Genomic DNA, 25,834 nt, shown 5'->3' with positions numbered 1-25,834 from the left:
TTTAATCTGTGACAACAAAAGGACATTGTTAGGGAGGGAAAAGAAAAACTTAATTTAAGTCTAGATTTTTATATGTGACATGTTTCAGTAACAAACTAGTTTTGAGCGAGTGAAGGCACACTTTTGAGATGAATGCTTATGAAGCAAATCTGCACACCTCTCAGTGACAGCCAATAAAAACACTACAGTCCATCGGAGGGTTCTGCTACAGGGATCTATTCCCACTTTTACTGTGAAATGGAAAAGCATGTTATCATTGCTTTGAAGATTCCCGTGGTTTTATCTTACTGCAAGAGTTTGTGTAAAAAGGATACGACTATGTTTCATGGTCCCAGACGACCTTGGGAGAAATTGTTTTTGAAGTTGCTTTCTTTAGTTTTGAGTTGGAGAGTTTTGTTGATATATGTCACATATGATCGTGTCAAATGAACCCATCTCATCATCAAGGTAATATTGCAGAATGTGGTTATGTGAGTATTAATATGATAATCACTCCGAGAATTGTTGGTTTAGCAATAATAATTTAAAAACAACTGACCTAATTCCTAATTATGAATTAATTATCTTTAGGGGAGGCAAATAGGAGATCCCTCAGGTGGCATGAGTGTTAGGTGTGTCTGACATGTGGAGTTAAAGGCACACATACACACCACACAGTAATTGTTTTTTTTCTTGCGATCGGTCATTAAAATTATTGCTCATCATATTGCCGATTCCACACCAACCACCCACAGTGACCAATGGATTTGAGCAACATTTATTATGCACATACAAAACACAATCAAGAAATCAAGTTTAACAAAAAGGTAAAGAAGCTCAGTGACCTTAATGGTTTAGTATTGAATTAAATTGAATTGTGTTTGATGGTAAACGGCGGGATAATCTCAGGAGGTAGAGTGCTCGTCTTGGGATCAAGAGGTTGCAGGTTCGAATCCCATAGGTTTCAGCGCAGTTTTATTTGGCAATGACAACAAAACAGAAAAAAAACAACACTAATAAGTTGCAAGATAGTTTATCACAGTTTTGAGCGCTTGTTTAGGGTGGTGATGGCCCTGGGGAGGAACGCTGACTCAGAGCCTGTGTCATTGTTTGGAAGCACCTGAAGCGCCTACCAGAGGGCAACCATTCAAAAAGGTGGTGGCCGGGATGGGAATGGTCTTTTATAATGTTAGTGTTAGTGGAGTCGAAATTGCAACCAGGCAATGTCGACTAGACTGGGGATAGAGCAGCCGATAATATATTGTCTGTGTTGATTAGAACTATGAAAGCTACAAACCTTGTAATACATAAAAAAATATAGACAGATTAAATCAAATGTGAACGAATATGACCGGAAAGATTATAATTGTTTGTGTATGTTGTGAAAAGTTTTAAAATAGAGAAAAAAAACTGTGAACAAGAAAAATAATATTTCCAAGTGTTTTTTTTTTTCTTCTGTTGGCAGATAATTTTGCTCATATAAAGAATTATGTTTTGTATTTTAATAATCTTCAATATTTACCTTTTTTTCCTCTGGTTGCTGCAACAAACATCCTTTTAAGAACACCCATTTAAAAACATCCATTTAAAAAAGATCTATTTATTTAAATGTAAAGAGAAAAAAATACATGGAAAGAGTACACAGTATATTTTTGGTGGGGTGTGAAACACACAAAATACATTTATTTTACAAAAGAGAAATTAAGCAGAAAAACTTCAATCTAACTTTATTTTTTCATTATATCAGGGAGTAAATTTCCACTACAGCCACTGTACACAACTTATCTGAAGCAGTGTTTTAAAGTGATGTAGTTTTAAATTATTTTACCGAACAGCACGATGAACCTTAAAAAATATGAGTACTTTGGGTATAGCTATAAAACCTCCATGAAGAAACAAATTAAGAACTTACCCAATGAATTTCTTGAGTGTCCTCAACTTTAGGTAACATAAGAGCACGTGGGAGAACCTCACCCTGGAGGACAACTTGAAGGTCAGCCTCAGCTAAACCACTGGACACCGAATTTATCCTCACACACTTTTCCGTCCTGCCAAGGTCCAGTTCAGCCAACATCTTGGGAATGTTTTCTCTTGCCTCGCTCTATGAAAAGGGAGGGAGAACAACACATTAGAAATGTAGTGTTGTGACAGTTAACATATGTTGAGTATGAACAACTGCACACTCAAGCATTAAACAATCAAACACTTAATGCTTTGTTCTTTGAAAGCCAACACTGTACAAAAACAGTGAAGGAAGAGAGGTGAGGATGAGAGACTTAGGGAAAACAAAATCAAAGTGAGAGGCTGCAGTTCCGAATTCAACCAGTAACAAAACACATGCCACTATATTCAAAACAGATGCCTGAAAATAAAAAGAGGAGTGTCAGAATAGAGGAAATGGCATCCTGTGAGTGAACGTTCATTCCCTTGGTGAAATATGGTCCTGGTTAAATAACTTGCGGAAACGGAAGCTTATAAGTTGTCAGGTTTGATCAGAGAATGGAACTATTGATGGGCCATTTTGAGCATTCAATAATGGTGCTCATTGTATGGTTTTAAGAAGAAAAAATGAATTAAGTGAGTACCTCAGAGCACTCTTCAACACTAAATCAAAGTCCTGATAGGCAACAGAGTTTTGGTAATTAAAGAGAAGTTAGCATAATCATTTTGGTCAGAAATAACTTCCTCCAGCTACTTACAACAATGTCAATCTCTTGCAATTGATTCCTTGTTCTTGGAACGTGTCCTTCATATTTTTTTCATTTTCACTATCAGTCTGCGGAAATGTATTTTAGAAACATGGAATCTACTTTAGAAATAATGACACTTCAGAAAAGCCAGACACTTATATCATTGAGAAACTACACAAAATAAATATGGTGAGCCATCTAAACGAATCTCTGTAGAGTTAGGTTAAAGGGCATGAGAATAAATGTGAGTGCTTATGAGCCTCTTTTTATTCAGCAAGGGAAACTGACAGAGAAAATCTGTTTTTATGGTATATTATGAAGTAGAATTGAAGTAAATATGAACACCATTGTATCAAAGTACACATGTTTGGAAAAAAATTATCGTGGTACAATTTGCTCCATAAAAGAGTGATCTCGGAACCTCTGCTCTTTGTTGCCGTCACACACATGAGCTAGCAATGGCCGCAGCTTCATCTTTGTAATGTAATACCTAAAAGGTTATTTACAAGTCCATAATTCACATTCCATAAACCTGCCAGGAAATCTGCTGTTTGTGGCAACCGTGAACAACTGATTCATGGGAGCTACTGTCAGCCAATGATCACCGGACCAAATCACACGCCATCTACAAATCAAACTGCCCAAAATATTAAAGGTCAATAGACAGATAATCTTTTATCTCTTTTTCAAGAACTGGAAACTGATCATGGCTGCATTCCTCTTGTAATATTTGGAAACCATGCTCCTGAAGATAAAAATGTAAGATAATATGGTCAGCTCAGAGACCGTTTTTTGGTCTGTAAAGTAAGAAATATTATTCCACAAGACACATTGACCCCTACAGGTTGAAACTACTCAAGCCTTGAATAAAGCCCTTTGAAAAGAAGGATTTTTACATTAATGGACAGCCGTCCGGCAAGTTGCTTCAAAGCACCCTCCCCATATCACCTGGTGCCCCACGGAGTGCTCTCCCCAACATCAGCTCCCTCTCCTCTTTGATTCCCTCCATCATCTTCATCATTAGAAGCTGCCATGCAGGGAAGACAGGTAGGCAACTAGTCAGCCAGCGGAGGCAGGGCCTCTGAACGTGAAGAGAACAAGCCGCTCCTTAACGTGCATCCTGAAACTCGGAATCCTGCCGAGTCCAGTGTACACTTGACACAGCATGGCCACAGAGTTGTTGATATCACATTCGACCGGAAAATGAACATGGAAGTAAGGTTTGGCAAGGAAGATATTTTATTTTTTTCTGCACTTTAACAGAAATTCCTGCTTTCAGCAGACATTGACAGAAGAAGCCAGTATTCAAAGCCTTGTATTTATGTTGAACAATACACAATCCTGCAACCTGCTCATTTCTTTAATACCTAAAGAATCCTTAAACAGATTGCAACTAATAAACCCTTGGCAAAATCTTCTCCCACAGGTTCAGCAAAGTAATGGAGGCCTCAAACTTAAAAAACTTTTAAATTGAACTCCACTTTTCAGCTTATATCTTCCTTCAATTCACATGATACAACCTTAGATCAAAATTATCAATTACAAGTTAAATCAACAACCATCACAAAGTTCCTTTGACTCTTGCAAATGCCAGTGTCATAAAGATTCGTTGAATAATCATTAAATGATATAGGAAAGTGTTAGTATATTTATTTAGGTTATCACCAAAACATTGTCTCGTTTTTCCAGACCTACATAAAAGTAGGAACTAGTAAATATAACAGAACAACATTGTGCATACCAAGTAACCAATAGTCTAGCCAACTGACGAGTACACCAAATCTTCAATCATATGTTACTAATATTTTTCCCATTATCTGTTAATTCATTCAAGTTTTATTCGCATTTCTGAAATCAATGTGTTTACATTACCTTAAAAATGTACAATTGGTGAAAAACACTTTTTGTGAAGATGCTGATGTTAATTTGAAAATTGTATTGTTTGTTCTTCATAAAACTCAGGAGTTTGCTCTTCTAAATAACAGCAAACAAAAGTTATTTGTGAGCCAGTTTTTTAGGGTACGGTGAGGGAAAAATACAGGAAATCAGGGACTGCATTATCATACTAGATACGTCCCTTATAAAAAGGTTACATTACCTGGAGGCTATTTTACAACAGGCTTGTGGCAACAAAACTTTGCAAAACAAAATGTATTTCTGCGGCATGTATGAATTCACAAAACACAAAGTATACGTCTAGATCTTGATTCGACCCCACAGATTCCTGTCAGGCTCTTCTGACAATAAAACCAGATCATTTTCAGGGGCTGGATTTGATATTCGGGCAAACCATGCAGCCCCATGTACCGGTGGGGACAAAACAAGGCAAAGGAACAGGAATGGAAAATATTGTATGTTAAACGCTCAGATTAATTCTGTTGTGGCAGAATGACTTAGCAGTTGCTTTTTGAAATAACCACAAAGCGAGGTAAAACCGACAACTGGACCCATGATGTCAGCTGGCCTTAGCAAGTCAAACATCGGCAATGTTGCTTTTGTGGGCCGTAAAAAAAGTTACGTATAATATACATGTTTGAGTACCGTCCAATCAGCTCAAAGTATGCCCCAGCTTTGAACATTTTAATTGTCCAATCCCAGATACTGTTGTGTAGACATTCCCTTTAGTAAATTAGAATGTGGTCTGTTTCATGTCAGGTTAGAAAAAAATAACTGGTGCCCAAATACACCAAACTATTAACTCCTACAATGGCTAATGGAAACAGTGAGCCCCCGTTACAGCTTCTCAAGAGTTTTAAAGGTGAGTGATTTTCTTGTCTTATGAATACTACCTTTAATTTTAATTACAATCAATGCTCTACTGCAATTTCAACCATTAATCACTCAGTCTATGGCCATTGAAAATGTATAAATCACTTTAGTTTGTAACTGTTCTAGACTGGCAATTTGTATTCTTGACCTGAACGACTTAGCTTTGCACCTGCATGTCCACCCATGCAAGCTGTTTTTGTTGCAAGGCAGGTGCACTAATTTCCAAACAAGCAATTACCTGGTCATCTAGATCACAGCTTCATCATAGATCATCTTCCCACATGGAGTGGTTTAGAATGAGTATCACATTTAAAAAACGCATCCACTTCTAGACAAAACAACTATGTAGGTTCTGTCTTCAGTATTTGCTCAAACATTGTCAACATTTTATTAAAATGGACATTCATACCTTTTCAATCTACAGGCACAAAGTCATACAGACAAGATACTTCGCTGATACTTCTGCTGACATAGGGCTTAAAGTTTCAGTTTTTGTTTTAAACACTGCATTCCAATTCTCCCTAGAAAAGTTACAGTACTAGGAGGGCAGTCATTCAAGTATTTGCTTTCAGTACATTCAAAAATAATTTTCAGTTTACCTTATCTGATAAAATGACATTGTTGGATATCCGAAACTGGATTTTGAACTAATTAAAAACCCCCCATGGTAGTAGTCACATCTCACTTCAATCATGGTCAATCAAAGTGATTCATTTCATTCCTTTTATATTTGGCACACGAGCCATTAACGTGATCACTTGGAGAAGTGTCTACGTCTCATCAACAAGACATCCCTGATTCACATTGTTTACTCAGCATCAAACAATTGCTCGGTTAAACAAATGCAGTAAGCAGTGTAGTAGTTGGAAAATAGGAATTTGCAGTAATTTGAGTCGTGGCTCATTTCTGCTATCAGTGAATATTATCCCCCCCTCCAAAAAAACAATGCAGGTGATAACACATGAGAAAACTACTAACCAAAATTATGGAAAACATTACACTTTGAAGAAAGGATATTTACAATATGATCAAGCCAATAATGTATTTACTTGAAAAAAGCCAAATTCCCCATTTCTAAATTTTAGAAACCCATTTAAGAATTTACCTTAAGTCTCGTGGGCCTCCTTTGTGTCAAGTACACATTTAAAGATGGAGGGATATTCTTACTTTAATACAAAATATTCAGTATTCATGTTTAAACTGGCTAAGATCAAGATGTCCCATGAGCTTTTCAGGAGTTTAGTCATTGGAAACCACTTCAAGGCAGAGCAGATCTTTCAGTATCTTAAGAATAAACACACCAAGCACACCTCGGAGGTCACGGAGCAGTTGACAGTTGGCCACATAATTTATGTAAAATTGAAAATCTCTGGTGTTGAACACCAGTTCATGCATAGGCCATAGCTCATATCATGACTGCACTACCAACATCAAAAAGGTAATAGCGCGTAATAATGTCATGCACTCACCATCTAATCTTCGCTCAGCTGCTAAGAGACAAGGTCTTTCTCTGCTTCACTGGGTTGTAAGAAGACCCGCGGAAAGAAAACCATCAGTTTGCTGATTCTTATGCATCAGTGTCATTTTTAAGCCCCATGACCAAGAGGCAGCAAAAATGTGATATTTTCTTTATAGGTTTAAAGTTCCGAATAAATTGTAGTGATTTGTTTTGAAGCAAGGTTAGCACTTTTACATCACTTTGAGGATTCTGATTCAAACACCCTTTGCATTGTGTGTGGTAAATACGTTCTCCCTAAGCTCACTCTAAATTTGACATCGTTTTGAGACACTGTTTTTATTTGCATGTACCCCAGTTTTTACCCAAAGTACGCTGAGATAGAACTCACTTACCAGTAAACATTGCAGTGGCATTGCATGTAAATCCAACCTGAGTTGGCCTAATCTCACTAAGTGAGTACTGTAAAATACGGACTCCAAGCCATAACTTTTTTCCCCAAGCTTTCAACCATCCCGCTTAACTACGATATTGGGATTATATTTACGAGTGTTTATTTGTAAAAGGAAATAATGTGGCAAAAGGAACGTATGAGAAGAAGCAACGTCCAATAAAGCAGAAATGTTTACGGAGAATTCCAATTCATGTCAACATTATCGTGTGTTTTGGAGTAAATATTTTACATGGTTGGAGTCCAGGGATTGTCCTTGATGTAACAAAGCCAATTTTGCGGACAATCCAAAAAATTGATAACGGCCCATGGGACATACTGGTGCATTACGCCGGCCTTATAGTTTCCGGGTATTTTGTATCAGACGGATCGCGATGTTCTTCTAAAGGATATATTTTCAAATGGTCATCTCTTCCAATGAAACGTGGCATTACAAATTTCAGTGACTGGTGACATTGTACAAACACGTACAGTATTTGTTTGTGAAAAGTCTGGCGGCACACTGGCGAGCTGTTGGGACGTTAAGGGGTTAAGGTACCATATACTATTCAAAACTCATCGCAACCTGTAAAAGCCGCACCAATAAAATTACATCAGCTTCCAAAAACCACAAGGAGCATATTTGAAAATGATAAGAAGTCGAGAGGCACATTGTGTATGCGAGTTGTCACCGCTGTTGACTATGAACCAAGACAATAAGAGAAGTCTAGCATTCAAATAGGCGTTGGGGAGATTACAGTGAGTTAATTCCATAAAGACAGTTCAGTGAATTGGTGGACACATCAGCCAGACTGCAAGTATATCAAACCAATACTTACTAAAACATTATGAGATTTTGTTGGTTTCTGCACATACATTATTATTTAATCCTATAAGGACAAAAGTGTAAATGGTCTGCATTTATACAGCGCTTTTCAAGTCACTCAAGACCTTCCATTTTGCATTACAATGTGCTCGACAATTACCCATTCACACACACTGCAAGGCAACTACTTGCTTATCAGCGGCATTCAACATTCAGTGTCTTGGCCAAGGAAACTTTAACATATAGCCGGGAATCAAACCTGTGACCTCTTGATCACAAGAAGAGCGCTTTACCTCCTGAGTTACTGCCACCCCAAAGTATAAATATTCAGTGTAAAAAGTATGACTCACAAACTGTAGTTTTAGTGTAACACTGAACACTCAAATTCTGGGTTGTTTTGTGGGTTATTTGAAACATTTTGGGTCGAAATTGGTGTTCTGATAAGTCAGCCCCAATCTTATCATGCAACCTTCAATATCCAGCTGCGCCAGTCTTAACAAAAGGCCTATTGTGAAAATTTTACTTCCTTACCTTGTCTAGTTAAGTTTAACTTTTTATCTAAGATAATTTTTTGCCCATCCACGGCCATTCCCTATAAGAGAGTGGTGAGACATTTTCTCAATGCTCGTTTTAGAGAGAAGTTTGTCCTGATGTATGAAACTCAAAATAGCTATCTTCAGCTTGTTTCTTCATCCAAATACTCAGCTGGAATATTAAACATGCAGTGTGACGCATTGTCTACGCAAAAACATGCAACTGAAAATATATGATAAAAGTATCCTTTTGGATAACTGTCTCGGTAAGCAGGGCTAATGTACTTGTCTGGTAAATGTGCTTCTGTAGGCTCCAGAGTATGAGTGAAGTGCTGGCCCCTCTTCTCCCACTGCGTCCGTCAAGCCACCAAGCCATCTGGAGGGGAAATCGAGTGTGAAGTACAGTATAGTTTGGGAGCAAGCTCCGTAGCAGTGGCTCAGCAGTTAGTTCATTAGTTCCAAATTTCCGAGGATTAGGAGAGAATCTCGAAGGCATGGATGGCTGAGGTGGGGGCAGGGGACATAGGATAGGGGGACCCATGTGGGGAAAGGAGACAGAGGCACACACGCCAGGGAGGAAATTGTGGACCACAGGGCAACCGAGAGACCAGGAGGGAAGCATCTTAACCCAAGGAAACTGCAGCATAGGGACTGCTGCAGGAGGGGGGCAAAAATGGCGAGGAAAAGATGAGGGCAAGGGACAGGTGTAGCCGTCAGTTCCGCTCCAGGGTTCATTTCCCCCTCTCCCTCTACCCCACTGATCAAACAGATATGATGAAATGTGTAAGAGTGTTGGTGCAGTCAGCCTTATCTTCCTTCCCTTCTCTCCCCTACAGGGTCCTTGCTGACAGTTAGCAAGTGCTCTGTGGCTTTGACCCTTTGGTCAGTCTCTTATCCCCGTATCCTATACAGCGTCTGCCAGGATGGCAGGGGTGAACATTTTATGAGGCAAAGTGGCAAGCAATTACAGGAACTCAGCATGTTTCTAAGGTGAAAGTCTTATACAAACGTAGTAGCGTTCAATTTGAGATGTTGTTGGTTTCTGCACATAGATGAATATTCAATCGTCAAACAGAAAAAGTGTAAATATTCATTGTAAAAAGTATCACAAACTGTAGTTGTAGTGTAACACCGAGACCCCAAATTCTGGGTTGTTTTGTAGGTTATTTAAATATTTCGGGTCAAAAATGGTGTTTCACTTAGGTCTGTCCTAATCCTATCATTCAACCTTCAAAATCAAGCTTGGTCAGGTATTAACACAAGGTCTCTTATGAAAATTTGACTTTCCTACTTTGCTAGGTTAAGTTTAATTTTCCAGCTAAGCTTAATTTTTATCAAGACCACAGTGACCCATTTTTCTCGATGCTCGTTTCAGAAAGGACTTTTTCCTGATCTTAAGCCCAGAATATACAGTTTATTTCTTATTTTGTTTCATTGTAATAAAACTAAAAAAAACTGCTCTTTTCATCTTGTTTCTCGTCTAAATACTTGGTCGGAATCGAACATGCGGAGTGACATGGATTGTCTATGCCAACACATGCATCCAACGATAAACATATTGACAAAGATTTGCAACAAGATCTGGCAAAAAAGTACTGTGGCCATCGGCATGGAGAAATTCAGTAAAAATAATGCAACTAAAGAAAGGAAATATCCAATTATGCAGAACTAAAAAACCATCAGTCTCACCTCCATGCAAGTAAAATTATGCTAAAGGTCCTACTGAACAGACTAAAACCACAGACTGAAAATATCCAAGCCAAAGAACAGGCATGTTTCAGGAAAGGGAAGAGCACCACGGAGCATATGTTTAATCTGCACATCCTATGCAAGACGTTACAACACCAGAAACACCTCTATCATGTCTATGTGGATTTAAAGAAAGCATTTGACAGAGTATGGCAGGCCACTTTATGGGCCTCCATGTGGAAGTACAACGAGGGCATAGAACTAGTTCAGACTATTGAGCAGCAGTATGCCAATGCCAACAGTGCAGTACAGATCAATGGTACCATTGGAGCATGGTTTTCAAACCAATCTCCAATTGTAACATATTCCTAGGGAAGATCATGACTGAAGCTCTGAACCAACATGAACGTACAGTCAGCATTGGGGGACACAAGGTAACTAACCTCAGTTTTACTGATGAAAGTGTCAGATTTCCAGGAGATCAACATGAACCCAGATCTGGTCAATCATCTGAACAAAGCATCAACCCAGTATGGGATGGAAATCAGCACAAACATAACATATGTAATGACCTGAAGTGTCAAAGCAGCCCAGTTAAGGTTAGGGGTCATGACTGCACTATAACAAAGACACTGGCATTCATAGGAGAGTTCCCAGGCAAAAAAAAAAAAACACTGCTGTCATAAAACAACAAAGAGAGTTGTCTCACATTAGCCAAAAACAATCTTGATTATTCTTAAGAATTTTGAAGAAACATTCTGTGGACAGATGAATCAAACATTGACCTTTGTGGAATGTGTGCAGCCTGTTACATCTGGCATAAAAATGCCCCTGCATTTGACAAAAAGAACATGATGTCAACAGTTAAGCATGCTAGTGGATGTGTAATGGTGTGCTGCTTTACTGCCTCAGGACCAGGGCAACTTGCTGTGGTAGATGAAATAATTAATTCTGGTGTTTACCATTTACCACAAGATCCTGAAGGAGAATGTCTGGCCATCAAAGTGTGCCCTCTGTTCTGAAACACAGTCCACCTCTGAATGACCAGAGTGTTTTTTTTTGTGCCTTAAAAAAATGGAATCAATATTTCAAAACTGTATTTTGTACATCCTTGGGTTGTCTTTGTGTGATTTTAAAATTGATTTGAAAATCTGAAAAATAAACGAATGATAAATGTGCAAAAAACACAGAAATCATTATGAGGGCAAATATTTTTTCGTTGCATTGTATCAGTGAAATCAGACTCCTGTAAGTGCTGGCTACATCAATCTTCCTCTACCCTTGCAAAAAAAATAGTCAAATAGTTCAGGTGTTTTTGCCTAGTATTCAAATGTTTGTTTGTTTTTTAATTAAAGTTTCTTGCACCACTAGGAGGCACTAAATATTACACACTGTACCTTTAAGAAATGGACTGGTGCCAACTTTGCCACAACCCAAAAACAGCCAGAAACTATCAACAGTAGAGTAAGCTGTCCAGAGTTGCGTTTTCATTGTTGCACTCACAACCCAGGCCGTTAAGGGATCCGTGAACGAAAAGTGTAAGAGTAGAGAGAACGTTGTTTCACTTTTTCTCGGGTCGAACTAAGCATTCTAAGTGAAAAACATTTAAAACAAGTGTGGTCATGTGTCCATATTGTTTAGAAAGACTGAATTGTTTTCCACAATGCTGTTATTTGCACTCAGTTGAAAACAAGCAAATAATTCCCACAACGCCTTTCTTGTCATTCAGTTCAGAATCTCATACTTTCCCCTAAGTTTGCGACCACGGACCGGTGTTATGGCTGACAATATTCTCCTGGCCCGGCCGAATAATAAAGTCTGAATGAATGAATGAATGAAACTAGTGGCTAAAAATACAGTTATTGTGTGATAAGACTGATTTCATATTGGTTTTTCTTAATTCTCAGCTTAAACTAATAATGTAGCCAATTATGTGTAAAGACAACCGTTTGATGGATCTGGTTAATCAGAACCTGGATCTTCCTCCCAGAGTCGAATGGCTGCATTCCATTGGACCAAAGCTGTGACATCATCATAGGGTCACAGCTCTAAGTTGTCTGTCACGTGGACCGTCATCTTATTGTCTTTGTCTAACTACAGGAACTGCCTGGAGCCAAATAGATCATCTTTATTATCATGACTTAAAAACCTTTGTAAGCTTACTTTTTTTTCTTTTTGTATTCTGGACAACACTTTATTACGCTCTCCAATCACAATTTCATGGACAGTTCAGAGGGGCCAATGGGGAGGTGGCGTGGGCGGGAGGAGAATGCTTTTAACCTGCTGCATCTGCTGCTTCCCCGCTGCTTGCCCAGTGGGATGTGGTCACCTTGTTTTAAAAGAAGCTTGGGAGAGGGGCACTTATGCCTTTAGGCCACAACAATAGGGAGAAATGTGCTTGTTTTAAACATTTTACTTAGGTAGTTTACCTTGAGGGGCTCAATGTGAAAGCACCTGTTGACCGAAGAACTCTGATCTAGGTCAAAAGAAAACTGATTGCCAAACCTTGAATTGTGCATATACTGTAATATTATACTAATATATATATATATATATATGGGCAGCACAGCGGCGCAGTGGTTAGCGCGTGTGCGGCACAGTTCTGAGGTCGTGATATCGAACCTCCTGTGTGGAATTTGCATGTTCTCCCCGTGCTTGTGTGGGTTTCCTCTGGGCACTCCTCCCACATTCCAAAAACATGCATTTCAGGTTAATTGACCAGTCCAAATTGTCCCTGGGTGTGAATGAGCGAGCAAATTTTCTGTCCCTGTGTGCCCTGCGATGAGCTGGCGACCAGTTCAGGGTGTCCCCTGCCCACTGCCCGAAGATAGCTGGGATTTATTAAAAATAGAAAACTAAGAAATCACATTTACATAAGTATTCACAGCCTTTGCCATGAAGCTCAAAATTGAGCTCAGGTGCATCTTTTTTCAACTGATCATCCTTGAGATCTTTCTACAGCTTAATTGGAGTCCACCTGCAGTAAATTCAGTTGATTGGACATGATTTGGAAAGGCACAAATCTGTCTATATAAGGTCCCACAGTTGAGTGTGCATGTCAGAGCACAAACACCAAGCATGAAGTCAAAAGAACTGTCTGTAGACCTGTGAGACAGGATTGTCTTGAGACACAAATCTGGGGAAGGATACAGAAAAATGTCTGCTGCTTTGAAGGTCCCAATGAGTACAGTAGCCTCCATTATTTGTAAATGGAAGACATTTGGAACCACCAGGACTCTTCCTAGAGCTGGCCGGCCTTCTAAATTGAGCGATCGGGGAAGAAGGGCCTTAGTCAGGGAGCTGACCAAGAACCCGATGGTCACTCTGTCAGAGCTCCAGCGTTCCTCTGTGGAGAGAGGAGAGCCTTCCAGAAGGACAACCATCTCTGCAGCAATCCACCAATCAGGCCTGTATGGTAGAGAGGCCAGACGAAAGCCACTTCTTAGTAAAAGGAACATGGAAGCCCGTCTGGAATTTGCCAAAAAGCACCTGAATGACTCTCAGACCATGAAAAACAAAATTATCTGGTCTGATGAGACAAAGATTGAACTCTTTGGTGTGAATGCCAGGCGCCACGTTTGGAGGAAACCAGGCACCGCTCATTACCAGGCCAATACCATCCCTACAGTGAAGCATGGTGGTGGCAGCATCATGCTGTGGGGATGTTTTTCAGCAGCAGGAACTGGCAGACTAGTCAGGATAGAAGGAAAAATGAATGCAGCAATATATAGAGATATCCTGGATGAAAACCTGCTCCAGAGCGCTCTTGACCTCAGGCTGGGGCAAAGGTTCATTTTTCAGCAGGACAACGACCCAAAGCACACGGCCAAGATCTCAAAAGATCGGCTTCAGAACCACTCCGTGAATGTCCTCGAGTGGCCCAGCCAGAGTCCAGACTTGAATCCGATTGAACATCTCTGGAGAGATCTGAAAATGGCTGTGCACAAACCTCTCCCATCCAACCTGATTGAGCTTGAGACTTATTGCAAAGAAGAATGGGCCAAACTGCCTAAAGATAGGTGTGCTAAACTTGTGGGATCATATTCAAAAAGACTTGAGGCTTTATTTGCTGCCAAAGGGGGATCAACAAAGTATTAAGCAAAAGCTGAGAATACTTATGTAAATGTAATTTCTTAGTTTTCTATTTTTAATAAATTCAAAAAAAGTTGCAAAAAACTTTTTCACATTGTCATAATGGAGTATTTTGTGTAGAATTTTGAGATAAGAGATTAAATTAATACAATTTGGAATGAGGGGGTTTTGGGGTTTTTAAGGGTCATTGATCTATCTTCGTTAATCATTATCCATTATCCGTTATCGGTCAGTTCACAATACGCTACAAAGCCTAGGAGCCGGGACACTTACTCTCAGCCAAAAGGCCAAGCTAAGGTCCTAGCCCTAAAGCCTTGCTGCGATCATTGCAAATGCACCGTTTCCGGAGGTACTGCAATACCGGGCCGATGCGTGGAGTGGACAGAACAAGCTCTTATTCCATCTCCGGATTGCAAAAATCAAAGATCAGGCTGAAAAATTGGAAGCAGATCTCTACAATGAGGATGTAACATAACAAAATGTGGAAAAAGTGAAGCGGTGTGAATACTTTCCGGATGCACTTTATATATACAGACGCTGCCCTACTTACGAACAATCGTTCGTAAATTGAATTTGTTTGTAAGTTGCTTGAGTGCTATATTTTGTATGTTTAAGGTTTACATAAGTATGTTTAAGGATTAAGCAACCTGTATTGTTTTGAAACTGAAAAATGAACTTTTTATAAAATAATATGCTCCATAACATTACAAAGCAGGCTGAATGAAAAAGCATAGTACTGAAAAACAAAGCTACAAATAAACAAATAAACATTACTTGACTTGACTATAAAATAAATTTAAGTTGAACTTACTTTTGGAACAGTTAGGCAACTTCATCCTCCGGGGTAAAAAGTGGACGAAAAAAAAAGAGATCCAACCATTTTCTCAACTGAATCAACCTTACATATTCTACTTTCATTTCAAATGAAACAACATGCCTCTTCTTTAAGCTTTACACGAACCATATTGAATGGATACACGACATATTAAACAATAAAAACGTCAAAGTTCTTAGCGTTCAGTGTGTATACACAAAAACCAGGAGGTAGAAGCCAGATTTCTTCTTCGGAGTGGATGCTGGGTGACCTCTCACAGCGCCATGTGACGGAAAGAAGCACTACAGTAATGTCCTGTATTTGAAACAAGGTGCACATAATACAAAATCTAACTTACAGCAATGTCAGGATATTTTTCAACATGCCCAAAAAAATGTCCGTATGTACCTTTGTCCGTAACTAACGAATGTTTGTAAGTAGGCGAGCGTCTGTATATCCATCCATCCATCCGTTATATGGACCGCTTATCCTCAGTAGGGTCGGGGGGGCGCTGGAGCCCATCCCAGCCATCTTCGGGCAGTGGGCAGGGGGCACCCTGAACCGGTAGCCAGCTGGTTGCAGGGCGCGTCTGTGTATGTATGTATATATACATATATATATATATATATATATATATATAACGTAAAACTTCGGACTATAACCAGCAACTTTTTTCCCCAAGATTTTAACCCTGCAGCTTATGCAATGACGCAGCTAATTCATGCATTTTTCTAATGACCGCCTTGGGCGCCTGAGCAGTAAAGGTAAAAGTGAGACAAGTTTAGTGTAACTTTGTGCTTGTTCATGAATACAACTAGCATGAACAGACTCTCATCATGGATAAGGTGTCAATCAAAAGGGGAGTGATAACTACCATATTGGGAATAATTGTGATTAAATTTTATTGGGATATTTGCAAACGGAGATAACAAACAGATTACAAGAAGCAATGTCAAATAAAGCAGGGATGTTTAAGGCGGAATTCTATTCATCTGTCAGCATTAGAATAAAAATAAAATACACGGTAGGATTCTATGGATTGTCCTCGTAATGAAGCCATTTTTTGCGGACATTCAGAGACGTTGAAGATGGCCGGGGGACATAGTGGTGAGTTACCCCGGCTTCATAGTCTTTGGGTATTGATCGTAATGTTTCCCTGATGGGTATACCTTGAAATGGTTATCATATTTTGACTTTAAAGAATTTACGCTTTTCAATGATATGTGGCATAACTTATTTCAGTGACTGTTTACATTTCAAAGACACAACTGTTTAACAGCGTGCCGACAGCCCGCCGCACGTTAAGGGGTTAATTGAACTTCGAAAAAAATAAAAATAACTTCTCCTTTACACAATGGTGGTAAGATTAAGCAGGATGTTTAATTTTCTGACAAAGTCTGAATGATTAAGTGAGAAAACATAACGTTAGTCTTTGGTCGCTGGCGTAATACTAGCATTTACTTGTTAGCTTATTCATGACTGTGTGTGTGTGTGTGTGTGTGAGTGAGATACTTTTTATTTCAGTTAAATAAATGCAGTTTAGTTGGGCACAGCACAAAAACAGTACTACCCCCTAATTAACAAAAGGGAACAACAAATTATTTGCACCACACACACACACACAAATCAGCTCAATGTTCAATATTATCATAAACATGTGCCCAAAGAGACTAGGGTAAAACCGAGGCTTTTAAGTGCCCACCATTATAACACTTATAATCTTAAACAGTGTTTAACTGTGCTTTATGAAAAAGCTCAACTTGCACACAATGGTGTTATTAAATTTAAGCATCAAGTTTCACTTTTCTGGCAAAGTCTCAGTGACTATTGTGTCCTTCTAAATTGAGCTATAATAATACTGACACTATACGTTCTCATTGCATCACAAAACAGCAAACAATGACAAGCTTCATGATGAGAAAGATACATCATGCACACCACAGCAAGCAGCTGTCATCACTGAGAGCATCCTCAACATGATTCTCAAAGACATGCTCTCAATTTTGCATTGTAATGCAATGTTCTTAAAAAAGGAAGAGTGAGTAAACAAGTGTGACAGTGGTTATGTTTTACTTGTTATTGTTGCAAATCATGTTACTGGGTTTTTACATGTACATCTATTTCTTTGTCCAAAAGCTTATGTCCCTTAAAACAACAAAATACCTATATTTGGACCTTTTTAAAAGAGTTACACTAATTTGTTTTTATTCTATTTGACAAACACATGGAACGTTAATGTTGATACGTGTCATTGGGTTTTTAGATTTGCAATGATTTATTGTTCTAAAAGCTCATGTCCCCAGGGTTGGGTAGGGTTACTTTAACTGGATTATTTTCAATTACTTTTGGATTACTCCAATACCAAATATGCTAATAAAAGACAAAAGAAACTAAATATCAATAAAATGATGACTCAACACGTGGTAAGCTTTCTCTCCTGGCTTTGATCTCTTTGATCTCCGGCAAAACTAACATAAAATGCGACAGAAACAAAATGAAAATAAATCAAAACAGCTTGCCAACATCATTTTTGCCGTTCCCTGTATTCCGTTACTCCCCAAGCCTGCACAAAATTTAGTAATTTTATTCGTATTTAGTTTCTTCTGTCTTTTATTAGCATATTTAGTATTGGAGTAATCCAAAAGTAATTGAAAGTAATCAAGTTAAAGTAACCCTACCCAGCCCCTTAAACATTAATGATTACTTAAAAAAAGGTTATATCTGCAGGTGTATAGCGTACATTTGTAAGCATTTTGTTTGTTACTTGATTTTTTCATTGTTTAATATTATAGAATATTACATTTTGTGCACTCTGATCCCATTTGTCAGCCAAATTTCAATATTTGATTTAAGAGGAGGTAGTTAATAATGTGGTTTGTTTTTAATGTTATTCATTGATTAATCGATTATTAAAATAATCGTTAGTTGCAGGCCTAGTAATTATGTCTTTTACAGCCGTCATCCAGGTTACATTCCTGTCGCATACCATAATTTTGATCAGTGACATTTTTGCACTAATTTCTACCAATTTTCCACGAATAGATGTGGTTGCTCGTATTGAAGTTTTAATTTCATGTGCCTTATATTCCAGTGCGCCTTATATACAAAAAAATACATGACAAAATACTTGTTTTATAGGGTGTACGAAATAATCTGTTTAAGCCTAATGGTCCTGAAAATAAAGTAGCGTTTTGGATGCTTATGTCCAGCGTTCATAAACATTGTCATGGCCAAATTGAAGCACTTTTTAAAGACTCTCAAAGGCATTTTTTAATTTTCTCCAGTACCAATAAAGAAATTAAATCCGCAAATCATGTATTTTGCAGATCTAGAAATAGATGAGCAATTTACATATACAATTTTTAATCATGGATGCTCATTTATTTATTTGAGACAAATCTCTCCCCATATAGGCGTTAGGTAAAATGATGTTAATATGTAGCTTATATTTTCAGTTGCAGGAAGTTCTTCCAATTACAATTTACTATTGGGAAACACTGCCTTCATTTTTTGCATGGCCCATAACTGCTACATAATCCTTGCACTAATACACATTTAATAATGCCCTGCTTAGGTGTAGCAGGCACTTGTCCTATTGGACGCCACCCTTAGGGGATGATGACGCTTCATAGAATAATAGCACACAGACTAATGTCTGTTAAGAGGGAAGAATAAATGCAGAGGCAAAATAAAGCCACCAGCAGGTAGAGCCGGTGTCTTATTTTAAGTAGACATGTTGAGAAAAATGGCAACAATTTCAACATTTACAAGCAATTCACCCAAAATTCAAGCACTTTCCAATCATTCAAAACACTACATCCAAATTTAAGCATATTCAAGGATTTCAAGCACCCGTACAAACCCCTGCATGCAAGATTGGATCGCTACCTTTTTAGTGAGGGCCACCCCATCCTCACAGTCCAGAACGGCACAGTCTAAATTCAGTGAGGCCAGTTTTCTAAGTTTTCGCTCATCATTGCCAGGGCAGTAGAGGACAGCTCGGCGGGGTACATAAGACAGCGAAGCACCTGTAGTGTTGTGGAGGTGACGCCATCCATACGTGCACAACCTGAGCCATACACCTTCCCTGTTAAAAAGAAATGTATACGCATAACATAAGCACACATTGTGTATGCTTTCATTATCGTTGAATAAAGCAGAAGACCTTATACGTCAGAAATGCAGGGTTGAGGACATTGAATAATAATTAAAGGTTGTTTTTGCATTCATTGTCATAATCAAAATAAATTCAACAGTAAACATGGTGACCGTGGTAAAAGTCTGAAGAAGTTTTCGGTTAGTTTTTCCTTTTTTGTTTTGTTTTGTTTTTTTCGCCAAGTCTTATTTGCCCTTCAGCTGGTCATTGAAGTGGTGGGGATGTATGTAATGACCTAGGCTTTACTTTTCTTGTGTTCAGAACAAACTCATCCCCTCATATGCGAATGTGGCCCCACTGCTCAGTGTCGGGGGGAGGCAAGGAGGTTGTGTTGGTTGAAACAGAGTCCAGAAATGGAGGCCAGTTTTGACCAAAATACATGATACCCTGTGATTAAAAAGATTGAATGATGTTATGCCCACCAACAAGAACCTTTAATTAATTTTGAATATAAATTTAGTCTGTCAAGCAAAATCTGAGTGTTAATTCAATGGGTTTTTACACATTTTTCATGGCCAAAATTCAAGTACTTTTGGGGATTTTCAAGGATAAATTACTAATGTTTCAAGTATTTAAAAAAAGGAATCTGGTAATAATTGTGTATTTTGCGGAGCCACTAATATATATAGATATTGAGCAAATCGCAAATATATTTGTGGATCTTGTGTGAATGATTTTGGAGACACATTTATCCCTATAAAGGTGTTGCTTAAAATACAACGGTAATATGTCACTTACATTTTCAGTCGCAGGAAGTTCTTCTAATTACACTTTACCACTGGGAAACACTACCTTGATTTTTGCATTACCCCCAAAAAATGTCCATTATTGATAAATAATCCTTGGTAACACACATTTCGTAGTGCCCTGTTTAGATGTAGAATGCACTTAATGTCATCTGCCGATGTCAATCACGAGGGAAGAAGAAATGCAACCGCAAAGTGAAGCCACCAGAAATTAGTGTGTGTCATTTTTAAGCAGACTTGTTAAGAAACATGGCAACAATTTCTATTATTTTCAAAATTTTCACCCGAAATGTATGCACCTTTTAATCTTTGAAAGCACAACATTAAATTCAAGCATTTTCTAAAATTTCAAGCACCTGTATGAACCCTGATTTAAGGGTAAATCATTGCTGACTGCTAATACTTGACATGACCGACAAGCAGATGTCGCCAATGTCGAATTTTAGGTGCACCTTAGAGTCCGGAAAATACGGTAAATGGATTGGTATCCGTCATTTCGAATAAGTTCACCATTACACTCCCACTTATTTAAATCTGTGTGTTTTTCATCTATCCAAACCAGTAATGTTTGGCAAAATATATATTTCTTTACAGCGGCAATCTGTGTCTCTAATGGCTAAATCTCACTAAGAAGGATCATATTGTTGGTGGATTGTGTCAGTGTCCTTTTGTGAAGTGGCAACAAAAGGAGGATGGAGAGCTTTTATCTGGCTTTACAAAAAGGGAAGACTTATTCTCTTCTTCATTTGGCTTCTGCTGTATAAAAAGGAGATAAAAATCACTTCAGCAGCAACTTAATCCTATCAACAACGCTTCCACGTGCCCTGCAGTCACTAGAGGCTCTAATCTGCTTGTGACTTGTGTAATAGCAGCCTGACAGAATTAGGATGATTTTTGGCTCATATGATGTTCGTTTCGAGACTGTGAATAGTATTTTTCAAAGAGTGGAATTACAGTATACAATCATGTTGGATAGGATAAAATACCATAACGTTTACCGAGGAACTTCAGCAGACGATGAAAAACATACGCCAAATCCCGACAGTGTTCCTACAGCTATAAGTTATATTCAAGACATTTGAATGCATTTTGGAATGAAAATCAGGACCAATTGGACAAAAAAATACACAATATAAACAAGTGAAACAAAACAAAAACACAAATATTTCTTGCACACAATGAATTTTGCCTCAAAAACATTACCTGACACAGCTTTTAACCATGGCGAAAAAACGTTTGTTGTAGAGCCACTTATCATTTAATTTACACTTTCCCATGGTCAAAAAAACGTCTCTTTCCGAAGTTGCTATGGGTATTGTGGGTAGACCTAAACATACGTCTGCTCCGAAAAGCCTGACTGAAATCACATCACCGTTTTGATTGTTCTGTTATTGTGGTCACATAATGTTGTCAAGAATGCATATCGGTGAATTATCAAAAAAGAAAAATGATAAATGTTACTAAATTTTTTTGGTTGAAACAAATGTAAATCTTATAGATGTGTTCACATTTTCAACTTTCAAAAATAGGATTTAAGACATAATAATGCTAATTAAGGCCATATGTTTAGAATAATGGAATCAATGCTTTTTAAGAATTTAAGGACGCGCGGAACCCTCGCTACTTGTAGCTTGATGGGATAGCTTACAACAATCCATGTTTTTGGTTAGAATTCACAATGACGTGCATGGTAGGGTATTATAAATGGGATAAAAAAGTCCGCAAAATGACCAATTACGATTACACAATCTATACTACAGAAGCCTGCTGTATAAAGCGCACAAAGAATCGTACTTAAATGAAAAGGGGTATCAATTTCGGTATTCTGCAGTAAGTAAACAACATTGACTTAGAGGCTTATCTATACGTCTTCCAACTAGTGCTAAATAAGTTATACTGATAATTGCACATACCGTTAAAGTAAGTGAATCAATGAACATGACTGTTAATGAATGAAAGAATTACATACAATAGTGAACATACATAAATACAATTTGAATACATACGTTAATTTAACATAAATGGTAAATGATCTGCATTTAAATAGTGCTTTTCAAGTCAATGAAGACCTCCCAAAGTACTTTACAATGTGCTTCACTTACCCATTCACACACACACTCACACACCAATAGGGAGTCAGCCATGCAAGGTGCCTACCTGCTTATTGGGGGCATTATGAATTCAGTGTCTTGCTCAAGGATACTTACACATATAACACAGAGGACTAGTGAATAGAACCTGCGATCTCTTGATCCCAAGACGAGCGCGCTACCTTCTGAGCTAATGCCGCCCTATACAATGCATAATTGTCTTCCTTTAAAAAAATCTAACACAATATGAATACATTGTGAATACAATGTAAAGTAGCTGGCTGACAGTACAACTACATTAACCCCCTCGGTTATTGCGGTTAATGGGGACCAAAACCACCTGCGAAAAGTAAAAATCTGCAAGTAGTGACGCCCCTTCAAAAATGCTTAGAAAAAAAATATAATAATACACATTATATATATATATATATATATATATATATATATATATATATATATATAGATATATATATTTTAAATTATTTTATTTTATTATTATTATTATTTTTAGACACGGTTATGGGGACCAAAACCACCCGCGAAAAGTGCAAATCTGTGATGTAGCGACGCCCCTTCAAAAATGCTTAAAAAAACATAAATAAATAAATAAATATTTTTTTTTTTTTTTTTTTTTAGACCCGCGAAGCTCTGAACCCGCGAACATGGAACCGTGAAGTAACGAGGTCCCACTGTATTCCATTTGGGATTGTATTATTAATGCATTGTGCTTCCCGTCATTTTATTTACACAAAACGTTAAGCTAACATAAAGCTGTGTGGTTATACAAGCATCTGTAAAGTATTGTACATGACCACAGCCACCGTGTTTACTGGTCTAAGTTCAGAAATGAGTGTGCCATTGTGGGTTTATATGGTTCTGGTTCTTATTAGCAATAACGGCGGTAGCAACCATAGTGGCAGACATGGACCAAATGTTACTGAAAACAAGGCAAGACAAGAAGGGAAAAAATGTGGGGTTCTTTTTTTGTTACAAGGGTAAAAATTGGCGTGTATATTTTGGAGTATTGTGGTAGGCAAACAAAGCAGTAGAGCAGTATTCCAGAGGCAGAAGCAGAATAATGACATTAAGAGAGATTTGATATCCTAAGGTGTGTTGAATATGCACCAACAAATTTGGGATTTTATATTGCTTTTACTTTTTATGTATTACCCTAATGTTGAATTAACTATCCTGTAGCAGTTGTTTCATTATCACAATGATAAGCACTTCCTGCAACTCTACAAGCCTCCAACTGGCAGTATAATGGCCTAATTCAGGTGGTAATATTCATTGTAACACATGAATGATTTCAGATAACAAGAGGCCGCACTCAAAATTGGAGAATGACAACAGCCCTGCACTCAATCTGAGATTTGCACAATTACTTCCCGCATGGATGTGCAGGCCAGGGTTTTAATGTAAATGTACAAATTTAAAAATGTGGGTTCCCTATCCCCCCACCGACCCCCTCAATAAGCATTGAGTAATGTATATGCTAAATAAATGTCACTGGTTCTGAGGATGTTGCATGTAATTTTGGCTAGAGGAAATCATTGTATTTAAAGGGTAGAAATAGCCTTCAGATGTAGAAAATTTTCCACAGGTGGTGGAAAAGATAGAAAAAAAGATCTGGAATAAGTAATCAATTTATTCTTTGTTTTATGTCAACAAGTACGAAATGTTGACACTCGAACGAATGAGAGCAGCATTCTTCTCAGTAGGACACACAATGCAGCGGACATAGTGTGTTTAAAAAAAAAGAATACAATTTTTAAACCATGTCAGAAGTTTTCTGAAGGTGGGCCTCAGTTTACATTTAAATATAAAATATTTTGTCAATAACAAGTTTTTTTGGTTTGAACAAATTTATTGACACTAAAAACAGAAAACAATCATGACAATCTCAACAGCAATTAAGCACATTCACAATATTATATTCCAATATTACGTTTTTAACAGCAAACACAAAGTGAGGTTTGAACAAACCTTCTCGAAAATCAAACATATTCACAATTTTATTATATAACATCTTTGTTAGTGTCAATAGATCCGTCCAGGCCAAAGTCGATTGTCCTCGGTCTGAACAAATCCACCGACACCAACAGCAGCAAAACACAGCCATCAAGCATATTCACATTTTTTTTATATTTGACAATATGACGTGACGATATGACGTTTTAACATTTTTTCCTGACATTTTCAACATCAATTAAACAATTTCAGAGTTATTTTCTTTTAACAGTATTGTTTCATTAAGTAAATAAATGTCGATCTATCAAAAAGAGAGCATTTTCTCCACCATTATAGTTTTGTTTTTTCATCTAAATCACGGGTGGCGAACAAGTTTGACACAAAGAGGCGAAATGTTTAACTGTGAGAGTCAAAGAGCCACACCACGCACTGACCTGCCATGACAGACAGACACACACAAACACACACAATAAAAAACATATTAATTCCCATAACACACTCCTCTCCTTACAATACAAGTATTGTTCTTGTGTTGATTTCAAGGAAAGTGTCCACCCTTAATACACACAAAAAACTAAACATGAAACAAGGCAAAGAGCCACAGTATATAGAATATATGATGAGGCAAAGAGTCGCATTCTTCTAGAGCCACGTGTTCGCCACCCCTGATCTAAAGCATTGTTTCTCAATCGGTGGGTCAGGACCCAAAAGTGGGTTGCGGACCTTTGCCTTAATGCCATGAAAAAAAAAAAATGCTGGTAATTTAAACTTCTTAACAGTAGATAATAACTGTAGGTGATAATGCCCTGCAAATGCGAGTTGACACCAACAATTTCACACCACAGAAAAAGACCGATATAGTTTGTGTACACTTAGATACAGTGGAGAGTGTATGGGATATGGATTTTATCATCTTGAAGACAAAGATGCTGAAGTGAAGCGTTTTGGATTTCGTTAAGAATGCAGCTAATTGTGCATTAAAGGGAATATTAAAATTTGGTTTTGCTGATGTTTTTTTATGTGCATACATTCAGCAACCTTTCGTTTGAACTGCACAATCCTTCTTTTGAATACATTTGAGAAGTGGATTGTTTTTTTTCTTGATTTGGCATTGATCTAAAGCACTTAATTTTACACTCTGGGTATTTTCTTTGACAAATCAGCTACTTTTGTCAGTGTAAAATTAATTTGAAACAATATGTTTGCAGCTATTGCAGCATGCTTCTCAACTGTCATTTTGTTGTAGTCAAAAGTAATTTCGAAAATAAGAACGTTGCAGTTTTATCTACCTGATCACTCTGTTCACTTAAACAATACCTGTTCAAAATTGCAATGATTGTTAATATATGGCTGTTTACACACCAAAACAAACCTTTATTTTCAAGCCTGCATGTCCGGAAGGGAACTGAAACATGGTGCAGCAGTTCCAAAGAGGCCGTTAAAAAACCAGCAAGCCTACTTTTATCAGCCAACACTATGCCTCTTTTATTTTTATCAACTGAACACAGGGACCCAATATAGATACTGAATATCAAATTTGATCCATCAACGCATGGCGAACCCTACGAATGGAGTGTTCCCTTCAGGTTTTAT

At 37.9% G+C, this 25,834-nt stretch overlaps 1 protein-coding gene and 1 pseudogene across 13 annotated transcripts in view; both read right to left on the bottom strand.

The window, feature by feature from the left end:
- Positions 1-25,834, bottom strand: part of clybl (citrate lyase beta like) — a 117,004-nt gene that overhangs the window by 54,809 nt on the left and 36,361 nt on the right. For 12 of the 13 annotated variants that reach the window (XM_088353389.1, XM_088353390.1, XM_088353393.1 and 9 more), the window contains exons 2-3: positions 19,167-19,365; positions 1,892-2,080 (exon numbers count right to left, since the gene is read on the bottom strand). In XM_088353389.1, the coding sequence (XP_088209515.1) occupies positions 1,892-2,080; positions 19,167-19,365 (388 nt within the window). The remainder of the gene's footprint in view (positions 1-1,891; positions 2,081-19,166; positions 19,366-25,834) is intronic. The other variant, XM_088353399.1, reaches the window with a different exon arrangement.
- Positions 14,799-14,888, bottom strand: LOC148353052 (U2 spliceosomal RNA; annotated as a pseudogene).

This window comes from Urocampus carinirostris, chromosome 14, assembly GCF_059441175.1.
Source record: "Urocampus carinirostris isolate Australia breed hairy pipefish chromosome 14, RoL_Ucar_1.0, whole genome shotgun sequence".
Classification (NCBI taxonomy): domain Eukaryota; kingdom Metazoa; phylum Chordata; class Actinopteri; order Syngnathiformes; family Syngnathidae; genus Urocampus; species Urocampus carinirostris.
The sequence above is the reverse complement of the archived record's forward strand: the minus strand, read 5'-3'. Positions and strand labels throughout refer to the sequence as shown.